Here is an 18,844-nt window from a genome sequence, read left to right on the forward strand (position 1 = left end):
GCGGGGCCAGTACCAGAAGCAGTGCTCCTGGGGCCCAAGAAAGGCACTGAGTTGGTCTGGGTGAGAAGGGTCAGGAAGCAGTATTGTTTCCCCAGCTGTCTGGGGCCCCAAGACTCGGAGTGGCGCAGGGCTCAAACTAGGAGTATAGAACGGCGAGTGGGGGGGATGGAAGGGTGAATGTGGCTTATGGAGTCCCTGCGTGGAGAGCTGCGCAATAGACTTTCCCCAAGAGGCCTGAGGATAGTAGTGCCCAGTTACCTTTTTTTTTGAAGGAACTTTTGGAATAACTGAAGCTTAACCAAACATTTTGCGACATCTTTTCCTTATAGACAGTCTGAGTTTAGAATGCTTCTTATAGTTAGAAGAATTTTAGGACCGTCTGAAGACCTTGTTCAATGACTAGAGCATTTAATGTTTAATTAGTTACCTTTTTTTTTGAAGGAACTTTTGGAATAACTGAAGCTTAACCAAACATTTTGCGACATCTTTTCCTTATAGACAGTCTGAGTTTAGAATGCTTCTTATAGTTAGAAGAATTTTAGGACCGTCTGAAGACCTTGTTCAATGACTAGAGCATTTAATGTTTAATTATCATCATTCCTATTGTCTGTTATAAATACAGTCTTCTTAAATTGTTGGTCACAAACCCAAAAGGGTCACATAACTGAATGTGGGAGTTGGAAAAAAAATCCTTTGGTAGATTTATATGATACTATGTCCCAAGCTTTTAAAAACTAAGACATATACACATAAAATCCCAATCCTTTTATATACTAATCAAATCTGATTTGGTGTAACATTCTAGAGTAGTTCTGCATGTAGTTCTGCATGGGTAAAGCACTTGAGCCACAATAGGAAGGAAAGAGAGAGTATCCAATTATTGCTTAGATTGCATTTGACCCTGTAGAAGACTTAATCATACATGAAGTTCAATTTTGTTTCATTAGCATTTTAGCATCTCTAATATAATACATTAAGAATTGTGTGTGTTTAAGCCCTCCTTACCGAATTCAGTTCCGGTAAGCTTTTTCTGTTTATATTATGCCTCTACCAAAGATTAGCCATTTCAAGTTGACTTCCCTAGTGTTTCCTTGATGAGGTTGACTTTCATTTCTTCCAAGTCTCAGGGACAGTTCAAAGGTCTCTCTCTGTCCTGAGGAAGCAGAGATCCCAAGTGAGAGCAAGCAGGACAGCTATGAAGTATCTCCAAGAGAGATCTGGGTTGCCTGGTGGATTCATCAGTCACCAATAGATGACTAAGAAATGCAGGGTCAGAATTTCCAGGGATGGAGCCTAGGAATCTACATTTTAAAGTGCTCCTTCAGCCAGTAATTATTGTTTGTCTACCATCTGCTTAGCATGTTAGTCACTGGGCATGTATGCACATGGGTCAGGCAGACATGACTTGACCCTTGTAGAGCCTGGGACAGGGATGGGAAGAAGATATTTTGCCTTGTGTGAACAAGAGAGGATGTTGGGGGGCAGTCATAAATGGACAGGAGGAGACCAAGCTTAGAGGCCAGGCACAGGAAGATAGAGACTTGGATAAAAGTGGTAATATAATTAGAATATAGAGTTTTAAGGCTTCACTGAAAGATTAGTTGTGTCAAGGATGACTCCAGTCATTTTAACTGAATGAATTGGGGTAAATGGGGACAGTGACATGAACAAGATATGAAGAGAGAGTTTAAGAGAGGGGTAGTAATTGGAAAGTTTTGAAATGTTAAATTTAAGCTGCTTGTTAAATATTCAGGAAGCATCTGGATAGGTTGTCACATGAGTCGGGAATTTGAGGGGAAACATTGAAGGATACTGGGTAAAACGGTAAAGTAGTTTTAAAGTATCTACTTTGGAGTGGGAGTTGAGGGGAGGAACCAACCAGGGCCTACCTCACAGGTATGCTAAATGTCTATACTACCCGCTAAGCTACATCTTCTTCCCCAAGTGTTTCTCTTTGCAAATCTCTGAGTTTAGTGCTGGTGATTTTGCTTAATTTCAACTGTCATGGAGTTTACAAGCTTGCAGACAAGGGAGGCCAAAATCAAACCCTAAAATTGCACAGAAAATTATAGTTCTGATATGTGCACTATTAGAAAGGTAGGCAAAGAATAAGATAGGGGCCAGGGTCTTAGTTTTAATTAGAAAACTAAGGGAGATTCCATTTGCGCGGTAATAAACTTTGAGCTGTAATAAATTAGGAAAACTAGAGCAAGACATTTGCAAAGTCCTGAAGGAGGGAACAGCACTGGATGTAACTGGCAGAGAACAAGAAGAGTTAGCTAGACACCCCCCCCCCTTCTGCCCTTCCCAAGCAGCTCCACTTAGAGAAGGTAGTCATTTAGGAACTAGATTTCTGGATTTCTTAGGTCAGGCTGAGGCAAAATACTTATTCTGATGCTTTATCATTTTGTGAGATTGATATGGTTTGAATAAGAAGTTCACTGTAACCTGATACATAGAAAGTCTATTTTTCATAGTTTCATGAAGTTACGTTCTATCTTCTGAAGACTCTTTAACTTTTAATTCTTAATTTGGTTGGCATATAAAATCTGTACTATATCAATCTACCAATTAAAAGAAACATCAGACAAACCTGTTAGGATGGCCTTTATAGCTCTTTCTTTTTCTTTTTCTTTCTTTTTTTTCCCTCAGTACATTTATTTTCTTTTTTTAAATTTTACAAAAACTTTATTGAGAATTTCATACATGTGTATAAGGTGTTTTGATCAAATCCATGCCCACTCCCTCCCCTCCAACATTCCCCCCTCTGAAAAGGTAACCCTAAAATCTTTTAAGTATTAGATACAAGCTCCCAAATACTGTCGACATTTTTGGCCTTTGGAACAGAGTATGTTGCTAACAGGCCCAAGGACATTTTGACTTTTAGCCAAGAAACTGGCTACATTTCTTTGGGGTCTCTTTACCCTAACTGCCTAGCCAATTCCTGCCTCCTATTCTTATCACACCATCCTCTGAAGGGGTTACCCAAATTGCCAATAGGAAATAGGGACGCTGACCGCCCGGGCTTCTTCCATGCTGAACAGGGACGCAGGGTGAGGCAGTTGGAGTACCCCTTCAGTTGGTCTATCTAAAAGACTCCCAAATTGCATAACTCTTGTCTCTAAGGGTAGAGGAAAGTTCTTGAATCATGACTAGGAGATGTGAAGGAGAAGGCAAGAGTAATTAGCATTACAAGTTCTAGACAGGGAACTATAAAAAAGTCAGAATAGAGCAATTTTCAAATGTTCATATGAGAGTCCATTGGAGTTTCTTTTCAAGATTCCAAAAGCATCCCTCTATGGGTTCCTTCTCATTTTTCTTTTGTCTTCCAAGGCTGGACTAGTTGGCTTCGAAGAGTGGCTGGATACTTAGGTGAGGGTCTAGTGACCCTGCTTGGTCCTCCTCTAATGAATAAGCACAACTTTCAACAAGCCCAATTGTGATTATGTTTAGCGATCAGTCTCAGCTGAAGCCATGATGATGGTACTTATTTAATGCAGAATGGACTGCTGTATAGTATCATCTTATTAAAAGAACCTGGAATTTAAAAGGATTTGGTGCTAGGAGCCACATATGAGGGAAAACATACGTCATTTGTTTTTCTGAGTCTGTATTACTTCACAGTATAACAGTTTCTAGATCCATCCATCTACCTGCAAATTTAATTATTTCATCTTTCTTTACTCCTGAATAGAACTCCATTGTGTTATATATACCACACTGCTTTCAACCTTCTTCCTTGCCAGATCTTCTGTTTGTTTTTTCCATTTGCATTTTGCTTTGAATGGTTATACTAAGTCATAGTTGATATCATAATTTATCCATAGTAATCATATTCTAATCATGAGGTACACGTAGAGATCATTATACTCTTACATTTTTAATAAACTGATTCTAATTTTTTTTAAAGTTTTGAGACAACATGTCACTATGACTGGCCTGCAACTCACTATGTAGACCATTCTAGCCTCAAACTCACAGAGATCTGCCTGCTTCTGCCTCCTGAGTGCTGGGATTAAAGGCATGTGCCACCATGCCTGGCCTTAATGTTTTTTGTATTACATGAAATATGCTTTCATAAAACATTTTAAGTCCCCATCTTTAATAATTTCAGATCATCATATTTAGTCTGTTTTCATAGTTAATTACCTTTATCTCTTCATACAAAATGACTTCCATTGAAGTGTGTTAGAACTTGTAGCTTTTGGTTCTTGTTTTTATGGTGGGTCAAACTCAGGCAAATGCTGAACCTCAGTCCTTAGTTTGTTGAGATAGGGTCTTGCCATGTAGCACAGACTGACCTTGAACTTGCTATATAGTCCAGGCTGTCCTCAAATGCCTAATCCTCAGATTATAGGTGTGGCACACGCTGGCTAGGACCTATAATTTTGAAAGGAAGATTTATATAGTATTATAGAGTTGCTTAAGGGTCTGGTATAATTATATTAAAATTTTGTATCTTTGGAAATCTCAAGAAATAAATAGCTCTGTGTTTAGTTCAGAGTGGACTAAGAAAAAGTTTACCAGGTTTATTTGAACTATATAGGTAACAGGAACAGGTTCCTTGTGAAAAGGCTGATGGATTTGTTTAATGACATGAGCATTTGAGAATTTTTCTCTTTTCTTTTTGCTTCAAGTTAGTGAGATGTACAATTATAGTAAATATTGGCATTTTGGACAATATATCAGATATTTACAATTAGAATTGGCTTCATAAACATACAATATGCAAAGTCAGTTTGGAAACCTGCAAGAGCAGCACATCTCTTTCCTTCTGCCTGAACTCTCAGTTGACTCAGTTTGATTTAGAGTGTTTGGGAATGTGTGGGGGCTTTAAATTCAGTCTATTCTAGTTTACATCCCAGCTGCTAACTTTTCAGCTGTTTTGTTTACAGGAGGCTATTTTACTTTGCTAAGCTTTGGCTTTCTTACCTAGAAAGCGGAATATCAGTGCTTGCTCTTCAAGTGTGCTGTGGAAATTAAATTAAGAACCCAGGGTATTCAGAGTATCTGTTGCTGGCCAGAGATACTCAGCAAAGCTTAGGCTTTTCTCTTCACCCAGTTTTATTTATTTTTTTCTAGGTGTTTGATGTAATGAAGTATTTTGTAAACTCACATTTCATATGAAATCAGTGTTTTTCTCTTCTCTTCACCAAGTTCTATTTATTTTCCTCCTATGCACTTGTAAGATAAAGTAATACAGTATTTTTTCAAATTCATATTTGGTATGAAATCAAGATATTATTTCAGTCAAATAGAAAGACTTAAGTCTTTTCTACCCCTAAAATATAGTGAAGTTTCTGAACTTTGTCAAAATAGCTGATGCATTTAGGAGCTTCTTTAAAGTGAGACAAAACAACAAACAAAAAGCTAATGCCAAGTAAACTGCCTCGATATTTGAGGCAGTTATGTGGTACTTAGGGTATTTTGCACATTTGTGAGCTTTGTTCTCAATGAAAACGTTCTTACAGATGTTTAGGGTCTGATTTTCCCAGAGGACCTGCTATCTCAGCCATTTCCTTCAACTTATAGAATTCTATATTTAAAAAATTAACTTTACCAGTTATAATACTTAGGATTAGTAAAACTTCTTAATTCAAAATATAATGGATTTTAAAATATATGTATTTTTTAAATATTTTTAACTGTGATAGAAATTTCTGACTAACATAGTAGAAAAGTGAATTTGTATCCCCTGTTAAACCTTGGGGTATTCACATAGTGAGCTAAAATAGAGAGCTTGGCCTTTGTGATATATAGGAAGTTGTGTTAATGTTCTTTTGGAATGTTGCAGATAAGAAAGGACAGCTATTTGTAGAATTCCAGGACAATCTCTGCTTGGTTAAACTGCCTCTAACTCACCAGAAATCTCTGTCACTGAAAAAATCAGTTACGAAGAAACCAAAGTGTCCAGTTAGCTTTGCTGTGTAGTCAGGTGACTAAGATGACTAATGATTCTGTCCTATTTTAAGTGTTTATGATCTATTAAGAGGGAAGCTCGATATAAATGCCCTGGAAGTACTTTGGAAGAATCAGTACAACTAGGAGAAGGTGAAGCCTTTATAGAGGGAGCTGCATCTGCACTTAGCCTCCACAGTTAGAATAGCAGGGCAGAAAGGGGATGGGGAGTGGGCAGTGGCATCCCAAACAAAAGATGGAGTGAAGGAAAGTTCGAAATGTAAGATGTGTTTTAAGAACAGTGAATAAGTTGATGTGGTTAGAACCTAAGGGAATTGGATACATTTGGTGAGAAATTAATCTAGAAAAGTAGAAGTAGGACAGATTGAAGTTTCTTGCATGCTATTTAACAGAGGTATGATCTTTTTCTTCAGATAGCATAACTGTAATTCAGGGAGAAAAGATAAGGAACTTTGTGGTTTGGGCGGAAATTCTAAAGAGTGACTAGAACACAGAAAGAGGAACTAGAAGCCCAGAGATGATTTAGGAAAATAATTGCAATGGTGAAGGCAGAAATGGCAAGGATCACATTGGGTTTTATAATAAGCTATCTGTAGAAATAGAAGACTAGGTTTTAGTAATGTCAATGTCACTGACAGACCTACTTAGTGCTCAGAGATAAGCAAAAGTGATAAGTCATATGACTTATCAGTACTTCAGTTTGTATAACAATGATGTCCAATTAGCAAAGGTAAGGATCTTGTTTGGAATGAAATGAAAGTGCTTCTCTGTGAAGGACTTTTTATCAATTGTAGTATACTCCATTAGATGTAGCATCTTTCATCTGATGCTATAGGAGATGGCATTATTTGGGGTTCCTCGGGTGATGGTGGTAGTATGTGATGTTACATATACAAAGCCTAATATGAGGTGTATAAAGTTCTTCAAATTTGTTTCATCATCTTTTCAACATTAAGAATAACACATAACTTTTTAGTCTTCAAGAGACTTATGAAGCCAAGAGACATGAATTCTATGGTGAACGTCAGAGGAAAGAGGAAGAGATGAAGCAGATGTTTGTGCAGCGAGTAAAGGAGAAAGAAGCCATACTGAAAGAAGCCGAAAGAGAGGTGAATATAATGGTTTGATGGGATTTGTCCTGTTTTAGATGTTCTGTTGAATTGGAGGTCTATCTTAAGAGTGTAATTAAGACGCTTGAGGGCTCAGTGGCCTTTGAAAAGCATAGCATACAATCTTTGAATACAAACTTTGAAGAAATCATAGCCCGAGATCCAATTAAAATTTTAACCTTTTGAGCAAATATTCTTGCATTAGAAATAGTTTAACCAAGATTTGTAGTATACTAACTTACTAAGAAGTATTCCAATACTTTAACCAAACATATTTTAGCTATGGCTTAAGCCTTTTCAGACAGTAACGGGGGTTGTTGTTCAGCATAAAACAGGCAACTGTGTGAAAGCTGTGAAATGTCTTTCTTTACATGCAGACTCAAACTTCATGAGTGAACTAGATGACTTTGTGTATCACCTTGGCACAGGAAAATATTAATAAATTTCCCATAATTTTGTTTGCTTCTCATTCTTCAAGCAGTGATTTTAGTTTTAGTTTGTTTTTTATGTATATGTATATGCATGTGCTTGCAAGTGATTGTACATGTTTGTACATTCGTGTATGTAGGCCAGAGGTTAACCTTCGGTATCATTCCTCAGGTGCTGCCCACCATGTTTTGAGTTTTGTTTTGTTTTGTTTTGTTTTGTTTTGTTTTGTTTTGTGAGGCAGGGTTTCACTATGTAGCACTGCTGGCCTGGAACTCACTATGCAGACCAGGCTGGCCTAGACTCAAACTCATTAGTGTTGGGATAAAGGATGTGTACCACCACACCCATTTTTGTTTGTTTGTTTGTTTAAGATAGGGTCTCTCACTGGTTTAGTGCTCACCCAACAGGCTAGGCTTCCTAGCCAGCAAGCCTGTCTCAGCCTCCCCAGTGCTGGGATTGCTAGCATAGGCTATGACATCCAGCTTTTTTACATGGGTTCTGGGGGTTGAACTCAAGGTCTCATGCTTGCACAGCAAACACCTTATTGATTAAGCTCTCTCCACCCTATTATTAATCTATATCAGAAACATAGACACATTCATGTCTTTCCACAATGTTAGCATTTATTGAATAACAATGAAACCATAAGTGAAGTCAATTGATGTTTCATTGACTGCAATTTGCAAGTGATCCCAATTTCCTTTGATAGCTGGCTATTGATGATAACAAGCTCTTATTTATTATTTTTATTTTATGTGTATGAGTGTATTGCCTGTGTGTGTATAAGCACACCCATGTTGTACAATAGCCACGGAGGTCAGAAGGCATCAGATTCCCCTCAGGAACTTGAGTTATGGACTGTTGTTAGCCAGGAGTTGAATCCAGGTTCTCTGCAAGAACAGCTAGTGTTCTTAAATGCTGAGCCATTTCTCCAGCCTCCACAAGTTCCTTTATTCCGATCTTAATCACTGATATTAACTCTCAGATCACACATTACATTTCATACAATAATGTGTATGTGCAGGTTAGAGAAAAGCTTCAGAAGCATTTAAGAGGCTATACGTTCAAAGAGGCCTTTCTGGAGGCAGAGGCAGAGAAGTGATATAGATGCAGAGTCACTGCAGGTGATTAGATAAGACAGTTGTAAGCTGCCTGAGGCAGGCAGAGCCTAGGTGTCATAGGACCTTCAAGGTGAGTAGGTGGATGGATGGATGGTGGGTGGGTGGATGGGTGGATGGATGGATGGATGGATGGATGGAAAATCATTTGTGGTGCATCAAGGATTGAGCTCTGTTGACTGGGATTGTAGAGACTTTCAGTTCCGGGTGGTCAGATGACAAAGCAATAGAGCCCTCATCATCTCAGTGTTTGGTACACAAGGGTGGGGAAGTGGAGATGGAACAGGAAGAAACAGGAATAGGAAGAAAGTTTAGGAGTTCGAACCCTTTGTACAAAGAGTCAGGCTTTGGGACTAAGGATGTAGCACAGTTAGTGGAGTGCTTGCTGACATACAAGAAGCCTCATCAACTAGGCATGGTGGCACATGTCTTGTAATCCCAGCACTCAAGAGATGGAGACAAGAGGATCCGAATTAAAGACCTTCCTTGGCTGCACAGCAATTTAGAGGCCAGCGTGAATTAAAAAAAAAAAAAGTCAGGATTACTATGATACCTTAGCGTAGGTTTTTGGTTCATTTACATAGGGTGGGTTTTTTATGTTCCATGTAATTCTCTATATATTTCATGTGCCATTTATTAGCGTATTCAGTCTCCACCTAGGATTGTATGTTGATTATAACGAATCATAGGTTATACTAACTCTGAAGTGCCTCTAAACCTGTGCTAGTGGCACCAACTCTTTTAGTTCTCCTGAGGTGTAGGGGAGGTCAGGGTTTCAAGCCATCCTCTTTGCCAGCTTATTTTTTCATATGCTAATTTTGCAAAGCTTTGGCTAAAGGCCTTCCAAACTTCACTCTCTGCCCTACTTTCTTGTCTCGTGCTTTGTGCTGGACAAGTGGTTGTGTATGTGTGCCCAAACAAGATATGAAATTATTCTGCTTCTGTATTTGTACTGAAAATGGAATCAAATACCCCTTTCACAGCCTTAAAGTCCCTGCTTTTAAAATTACAATATGGAGTAATTTTAGAGGAGGACACAGCCTAATCTACACACACATACACACACACGCGCACACACACACACACACACACACAAACACATGCAGAGTTACCTTTATTTACCTATATCCTAGGTGCCATGCTTATATTTGTCTATGCAAAAGCTCTTGCTTCAAAGGGAATAAGAGACAGTTTATTCTTTAGCAAAAATGAGTAGCCATGGCCTGGGGACATGAATTCAGGCTGCTTTGAATGATATGTTCCATCATAAAAGCAGTTACATAAACTTTTTTTAGTTATAGAACATAAGAAAGTTCCAAATTAAGACACTTATCAAATCCATTTCTGGGGACCGCATGAAGGTGTGTGTAGCTCAGGAAACTCTACTGTAGGTTTCAGTTACGATCTGATGAGGTTCTTTCTTTCTTTCTTTCTTTCTTTCTTTCTTTCTTTCTTTCTTTATTTATTTATTTATTTATTTTTGTCTTTTTGAGACAGGGTCTCCCTGTAGCCCCAGCTATCCTGGAACTCACTATGTAGACCAGGCTGGCCTTGAACTCACAGAGATCCACCTGCCTCTGCCTCTCGAGTGCTGGGATTAAAGGCGTGCACCACAAATAAACATGTACTTAACTGTTTTCCAAAACAATGGATTACATGATTTTTAATATTACAAAATACTCTTCATGTCTTCATGTGATGACACATTACCTCACCCTACCTGAAAATGTTGAGACCTGACTGATGTAAAGCCTTTTTCTGAAGATCAATATCTAGGTAGTACGGAAACTAAATTATTAAGAGCCTAAATCAGTTAACACCAACAAAAAAAGCAAAACAAATTGCTAAATGTTGCTTTAAGTTACCTATAGTATAGTGTTATGCACCTATGTGGTCACTCTGTATGAAGTTCAGTTCTAACATATTCTCACAGATTTTTCATAATATTACTGATTTGCAACTTGGAAATGAATAAACTATAAAGTTAATTTTGCTATGTACTACATGTTAGGTTCTATTCTGGTAGGATGATTCTGTTAAGTGTATTTGTGTTGATTTTATGGCTTTATTCTCTCAGTATAGACAATGGTGACAATTAGAGACCATGAGGTAGAACTAATTCTTTAAACTTGGTGACTGGTAATAATGAACCTATAAATTTAAGACATTGGGAATGAATTATTCAAGTTAGAAGGGCTATTATTGACATATTGTTCATAGTGTAAATCACTTAATCAGAACACTAAAATTGTATCATATATACATCATTTGAGGACATTATACAAATGGGAGAATGAAAACTATTTAAAATATAATGATGTCAGTTGTAAAGATATTATAAAGATAAAGTTTAATTAAATATTACTATAGATTCCGAGTTTATGTTTTATAAAATTATTCTGGATTAAGTCTTAAGCAAAATATAAATCAGAAATAAAAGCACAATGTTTTATCAAGGGAAATTCAGTTATGACCTATGCAGATTATATTTCATATAATGAAGCCACTAAGTCTCATTGTACTTTTAAGGCACAAGAACAAAGAGAAAGATACCTTATTTTTGACATTATGCATAAACTACCCATCTACAACCATTATTTACCCAGTAAAGGTTGCATTTTCTTTAATGGGAATATGATTATTATAAATGAAGCAGAACTGATAAGGTTCTTAGTTTTTGGATTGGTTAAAGTTAGTGGTCTGTTAACAATACCTTTCTGGCCAGGTGTGATAGCACATGCCTTTAATCCCAGCACTCTGGAGGCACAGGCAGGTGGATCTCTGTGAGATTGAGGCTAGCCTCATCTATGTAGTGAGCTCCAGGCCAGCTGGTACTACAGGGAGACCCTGTGTCAAAAAGAGAAAAAAAAAAATAACTGAAAATAATACATTTTTATTAAGGTAGGCCTTTTGATGTACCAGTGGCATGAACGTTATGGGAGTAACCAACTACTTTTTTTTTATTGAATTTAAGGCCCACTCCACAAGTGTCTTGTGCCTGACACCAAAAGTGGGGTCCAAAAACCATGTTTGGGTAGACCATAGACCCTAGGGGAGAACCTAGTACTACTATTCTGCTAATTGTACATAGTATTAAACCAGCTTCTAAAGACTTTTCCTTATACATGTAGTATGTTTTTCAGATGTCATCAATGAAGCTTCTTTTTGCAGTAGATGTCATTTAACACAGAGACCTACAATTGGTCAACACAAAGAATAAGAGACTATGGAGTCCTGAGCCCTAAATGGGATATCTTTATTATAACAATTCCTGCCAAGGCTAAAAGATCATCTTGGAAGAGGGGATTGAAAGGTTGTAGGAGCCAGAGGTAGTGGATAATGGCAGCAGAATGTATTCCAGATATAACAGGGCAGTTGCACATATGAACTCACAGCATTTGAGGCTGCATGCATGGTGGTCAAGGATTGACATCCCTGAGTCAGCATCATTTCAAGTTTTAGGGCCTGAAGTCTGGAAGATACTAATCATATCAGGAGGTTAAGTGAAAAAGGACCCAAATCACAGGTAAAATTAAAATGGCAAAAAATAAGCTATGGGAGCTAATTTACAACAGCTAATTTTGTTCACTGTAAAGTCCCATAGCTTTGTCTCATTTGAGACAATGGATGATGTCCAGGCATCTGGTCTGAAAGAGATGGGCCAATATTTTTATTGTGAAATCATTTGAAGCTTAATCTGTTGAATTCTGGAAGAAACATTGTGAGTAAACCATTGAAATAGACTGAAAAATTAGAGCAACATAAGAAACATCATTTGACAAATAAGAGAGGCCAAGTATTACCACGCCTATTTAAGTACTGGTAGGAGGACATCTTGGGAAGATTTTAATGCTGTTGAAGAAAAGATTTGCCTAGTAGAGCCATGTAAGGGTGGCCATACATGATATTAAGATACCTCCCATGGTAATTTTAATGGCAAGAGCTATTGGTTATGGGTCCATAGGTTTACTTATTTAAAAATTGACTCTTATGGTCCCTTTTGAAGAGAAAGTATGCCCTTAAATTGTTTATTCCTCAAGAGGCACAGGGGAGGAGGGCTCTTTTGTTTCATATTTTGAACATTTTCTGGTAAATGGAGTTTAATCCTGGGAAAATGAACTCAATTAGTTATTCCTTGAGTTTGACAGTTATTTGAGTACTGTCCCTTTTAAATTGACTGAAAGTTGTTATCTGAGTGACATTCTTTAGGAACACTAGATTCCCTGACTGAACTAGGGGGCTCAAGTTGAGAATTCTGATTAGGGCTAGCGGAATTATTTTCTTGTTTTTGTCTATACTTTTCTGTTGGGTGTTTATGACCGTATATGTGGCCAAAAATTCATTGTTTTTACTGCTAACATTGGTTGAGACTCTTTAGAGGTTACTTACACAAGAGGAGCCCCATTACTCAATTCAAATTTTTCTTTATTGTGCATCTTCAGGAATGGATCGGAGTCATGCTGACCATGTAGCTTCCCTTGGAAGGGACTATTTCCCTATCCAATGATTCTCCTCTTTTCAGGATATAACAGAGTTTGTCCTAGTTTGCTTTGTGTTGCCATGATAACCACCACAACCAAAAGCAACTGTGGGAGGAGAGTGTATTTCATTTTACAGTTTATAGTCCATCATTGAGGGAAGCCAAGGCAGGAACTCAAGGAAAGAACCTTGGGACAGGAATTGAAACAGACCAAGGAGGAACACTGCCTACTGACTTGATTTTCCTGGCTTGCTCTGCTGCCTTTTTTAGACAGAGCAGGGGATGCCTTCTGAGGGATGGCAGTACACACTATAAGCTGAGCCCTCCTACATCAATTAGCAATTAAGAAAATGCCCCACAGACATGCCCACAGGCCATTCTGATGGAGGAAATTCTTCCATTGAGATTCCCTCTTTCCAGGTATGTGTGGGTTTATGTTAAGTTGACAGAGTCCAGTCTCTGGGTTTTCCCTGGCCTCTTTGATCAAGAAGATGGGTGACTTATCAGAGTAGTAAAGCTCTCTTAGGGGCGTTCCTTTGTCCCCAGAGTCCTGGCTGACCTTGGAGGGCAAGTGCCAGAATACTGGCTGTACTTTTAGCCTTCTCATCCTTGTTGCTTCAGCCTCCAAACTTTAGATTTTGAAATGTATGTTTCATTACTCTTGTATAGTGGAAGACTGATTTTAGTTTTAATTTTTGTGTAACATTTAGACAAATTTTGACAAACAGATTTTTAATAAACATCAGAATAGAATTATTTTGATGAAACAGTTTTTTCTTTAAGTCAGCTTTTATAAATGTCACCAAGAGTAGATAGGTATCTTAAGACAACCCCAACTGAAGTGTTGTGGCAATCAGACAATCTAGAGAGAGACCAAGCATTCACTTGGTGAGTTGGAGAACTCGCATTTATTTATGCTGGCAGACCCAGAGGAGCTAACTCCCTGAAGTTCTAGATCCTAACCCATAGTTCCTTACAATTTCTATAGGGTACTCCATACCATATCTTCACTGCTACAACATTGATTGTTAAATTCCTAGATAACAGTGGTATTCATTTCTCAAGATAGCTTTGAGGTCCTTGGTATTCTTCGTTTTAATAAGCATTCATAAAACCACTATGAGGTAAGTACTATGTCCTTTAGTATAAAAAGTATGAAATCAGTCATCAGATGACAAAAACTCTCTCTCTCTCTCTCTCTCTCTCACACACACACACACACACACACACACACACACACACATACAAAAAAAACATTAAATACATGGGTATGTTTCTTTTCCTCTTCAAAAATAGAGGTTTTATATCAGTGTTAAGATTTTGACCTTTGGAATTTTCATTACCTTTAATCGTCATACATATACAATCTTTAAGTTTCATCTTTCATAAGCCTTTGGCACTCAATCCTTTTATATTTTTCTCTCTTATGTTTATTGGTTCTTTTGCACGTCACTTCCTTTCTTAATGTAATGTGATAGAACAGAATGAAAACATTTTCTAAAGTGTATTCACAGATAGGTAATCTAAGGTTACATGTCCACAAAAACTGTAAAGTTTTTGTTGTAAGTCTCAGGCAGTTTTTATTGCTGCTTTTTTTTTTTTAATAAACTCTTTAGCACACATTTTTTTCCTTGGATCTACATGAGTCTGAGAGTTACAAAATGTCACATTCCAGCAAGAGCTAGCGAGCCAAGATAGCAGAGCTTCCATTGATCTTAGATTGTGAACTATCTTGCATGGACAAAAGAAGGCAAGAAAGAAAATACATAGAGCAAAAAATCTTTATATGTTAGCCTTGTAATTATAGTTTGAAATACAAAGGTCATTTGTTTCCCTGAAGAATTGGGAGTATCTAGATAGCAAACAGTTACTTTTTCCTGGAGAACCAAGGAAAGAAGAAATAATCCAGTGGTATAGATGGACTGGCTGTTGTGTCTGGTACTGGCAGACTGGGCCCAGCACAGTTGTCCCTCTTTATAACATAAATTTACCGAGATGACCTACCATTGTCTGATGCACTATATGTTAGGAGTAAGGAGTAAGGACAGAGACAGAAAAGAAAACAGTTCTTTCTTCCCTCAGAGTGATCATTCTTTTCATCTGGAAATAAGGAAAAGCTACCAGAGAGGGAATGCTTGGTTTTGAAGGACCACCCTCTGACATTTTCAAATTTAAGTTTCTCTTAGTAGTCTCCATGTAAGACCAGGTTGGATTTACTTTTTTATTCTCTGCAGAATTTTGAATCAACGTCAAATATCTAAATGTTGAAACAGACTTGTCCACAGGTATAAACCCTTTGAATTAGGATCAGATTTATAGCTTTTATAGAAGTTGGAGTTGTCCCTTAGGAGAATAAAACCTGGACATAGGGAATTTATTTGCCTTTTCATCTGCAGGACAAATGCTGTCAGAATTTAAACTGCTATTCCAAAGTGAGGTTTCTCTGTGTCCCCTCTTTTGAAAGTGTCTATGTGAGATTATCCCAATTCTTTTCTCTTTTCCTTTCTTTTTCTTTTTCTTTTTCTTTTTTTTTTTTTTTTCTGTTTCTTTATTTTTGAGAAAGTTTCTTCCTGTAGCCCCTGCTGGCCTGGAACTCACTTTGTAGACCAGGCTCACCTCAATTTCTCAGAGCTCCACCTACCTCTGCCTCCTGAGTGCTGGAATTAAACGTGTGTGCTAACACACTTAGCTACATTTTCTCAATTTTTAAAGATGCATCACAAGGGGGGTGGTGATGAGATAGAGGCAGACCTGATTTCTCATCTGAAAAGGTAGGCAAGGGGGGTTGTAGCAATTTTGTGAAGTTTTGATACTTAAAGAACAAATAAAAGTAAAAAAAAAAAAAGAAAGACACTAAGCTTTGCTGGAACCATGGAAGATAATAGATGGCTTGGGATGGGGGTTCTTGTGTTGCTGAGCTAGAATCACTCCTGTGTATGTGCTGCCACACAGTGTCAATTATGGGAATTGTACTCATTTCACAGCTACAGGCCAAATTTGAGCACCTTAAAAGAATTCACCAAGAAGAGAGAATGAAACTTGAAGAAAAGAGAAGAGCGTTGGAAGAAGAAGCACTTGCTTTCTCTAAGAAGAAAGCTGCCTCTGAGCTAGTCCAGAACCAGTCATTTTTGGCATCAGGTAGCATTAGGAAGGACAAGGACCGGAAGAAGTAAGACTCCTGCTACCCTGTCTCTTACGCACCCCCCTCACCCCTCCACCTTTTGTCTCCTGGACTACATGCTCTTCCTCCCTGTTTCCTTCCTCCCTGTCTCATTCCTGTGACCAACATTGCAGCAGCTTCAGAGCAGACATTCTTTGTTCATCACTGTTGTCTCAGCAATTAGAATAGCACCTGGCATATACTAGGTCCTCGGTGCTTACTTATTATTAAGGAATAAACAGAATAAAAATTCTTCACAGTATGAAGAGGTCAGATAGCTAGGGGGAAAAGATGGCTACTCTTATTTCACAGCCCAGCCATGTCTCTAGTACACAGCTAATACTATGAGTTACTTTGTATTTTATCTCTCTGGAAACTACATTTTGAGGGAGAATCACACACATAAAGTACTTTATTAATAAAACCTACTTTTTAGGCTCACTTTTAAGAAATTAATTCTACTGATCATTGATGTGTGAGAATTTTTATTTTAATAAGGGAATCAGGCTATCGACTGGAACTCCTGTGATTTCAAGTCAGAGCTGGTGAAATCACTGATGGATGTAAAGATTCAGAGGAAGGTAGAGAGGGCCACAGTACAAGGGGGCGGCATGAGTAGCAATTGGATGATAATCTCAAGAGCATAGGTTTGGGGTATGTGTTAAACTTACCAAAGTTCTAGAAAATATATTTGTTTTTCTTTTTGGTAATTTCAGTGTGTACTTTGTGTCCCTCATTTTATTTCTCCTGCTTAAAAAAGTACTTTTTCCATTTCACTGATTTTTCCTATAGTGAAATCCATCATGACTTGTTCTTTTGGGAGTCCTCTGTTGTAGTTCTGTGTCCCCTGACACAGAAGGGCCTACTATGCCCTACTGTGCAAGGCCTAGTATGCTCACCTGTATTATTATATTTCATATTCAACTTTTTGTTGAAAGAATGAATGTGTAAGAACTGTGTTTGATTCAAGTATTAGAGTTCAAAAGATAAACTATAAATACAATTTATTACTGGTTTCACTATGCTTTGAATTTAAAAAGATCTTTTTACCTTTATTACTTTTTCATCATAACCCAGTACCACTAAATTAGTTCCCAATTTTTCCCATATATTAAAAACAATTTGCATTTACCGTATAGAAGTTGTCACTCCTTGAGGGTCATGCTATTGTTTGCAAAATCAGCCTAACCCATGCATTCTTTTTTCTTTCACTCTTGGTACTGGGGATTAAACCTATGGCCTCACTCATGCTAGGGTACTCTAGAACTGCACTATATCTCAAGATCATAATTTTTTTTGAGACAGTGTCTCAAACATCCTAGGCTTACCTAAACCTCCTTGTGTAGCTAAGAATGCTGCTGAACTTCTGATCCTCTTTCCTCTACCTCCTGAGTTCTGGAATTACAGATGTGTGCTACCACACATGACTTACGAGATTATGCACGTTCTAGGGATCTAACCCAGGGCTTCATGCATGCTAGGCACTGTACAAACTGAGCTTCATCCCATTCCCTGCATAAGCACATAGATTTTTAAGAGCTAAGAATATCCTCAAGAAAATATGACTTGATACTTGTTTCTCTATTTCAAAGCAGTATAGCTAAATATCCTATAACATGTTAAATGTATATTTGCTAAACTTTGTGAAAGCTTTATGAAATTGATAATTTTTACTTTCTATATTGTTTTTTACTGTACCATTCAAAAGGATTTTTCTCTTTCCAGCTCCAACTTTATGTGACACAAGAGTTCGAGAGCACAGACAGCCGTCACAAGCAAAAGTTACTAAAAAGTTATCAGTATGCCTTGATATTTTTTGCTGCTTTTGCTTCATCACTATTATTTGGCAAATGACCACAATTATTCACATTTATAGAAAAGTATTTTCAGATCTGAAATTGCCACATAAGCCAGAGTATATATTTCTTGCACATTTACTGTTGTTAGAAATCTTTAAGCTGCTATTTTGCATTGAACCTTAGTCTGCTTTCCCACTGCTGAACCATAGTCATTTTCCCATGCATTACTCTAAAGAGCAAAGGCTCAATGCTGTTAACTACGGAACTCTTTCAGATTATGAATGTGTATGATTACATTTTTACTTATGGATGAACCTTTTTTGCTATATCCTAAACAGAAAATCTGGAGGCATATACTTTGGAATGTATTACAGAGTTAAATCTAACATCAACCATGGAAAACTTTTTAATTTTAATACAGTTACCCAGTTGGCAACATTCTAAGGTATTTTGTGTCAAATTTATAAGATTATTATTACCTTTTATGCTTTAGTATGCTTTAATATGGTCGGTATATCACTGTGATTAAAAAAATGTTTAAACATTAAAACACACATTTGAAACTGGGTTATATTTTCATTAAGATACCTTACATAGTTTTGAAAATGCTACCTTTCAGGGGAAAAATAATAAAGTTGAGAAGTTTCTATTAAAATATTTCTTAGAAATATAAGCGTGAACATTGGAATCTTAAATATATAAAAAACTTGGTAATTCATATTTCAGGGGAATATTTGCATTCAGTGCCTTAGTAGTCCTAGATCATTTTAATGTTTTCTTTTTTGTAATGGGCATGGATTTATAAATTTTCATCCTTTTGTACTTGAATT

General features: G+C 37.4%; 1 protein-coding gene across 2 annotated transcripts in view; it reads left to right on the forward strand.

Annotated features, from left to right (window-relative positions):
* Septin10 (septin 10) overlaps window positions 1-18,838 on the forward strand; it is a 118,370-nt gene extending 99,532 nt beyond the window's left edge. For both annotated transcript variants that reach the window (XM_029570650.1, XM_008847567.3), the window contains 3 exons: window positions 6,896-7,028; window positions 16,040-16,224; window positions 17,941-18,838. In XM_029570650.1, coding sequence (XP_029426510.1) covers window positions 6,896-7,028; window positions 16,040-16,224; window positions 17,941-17,956 — 334 coding nt within the window. In that variant the 3' untranslated portion in view covers window positions 17,957-18,838. The remainder of the gene's footprint in view (window positions 1-6,895; window positions 7,029-16,039; window positions 16,225-17,940) is intronic.
* The last annotated feature ends 6 nt before the right edge of the window (window positions 18,839-18,844 follow it).

This window comes from Nannospalax galili, unplaced genomic scaffold (genome assembly GCF_000622305.1).
Source record: "Nannospalax galili isolate Female #2095 unplaced genomic scaffold, S.galili_v1.0 scaffold323, whole genome shotgun sequence".
Lineage (NCBI taxonomy): Eukaryota > Metazoa > Chordata > Mammalia > Rodentia > Spalacidae > Nannospalax > Nannospalax galili.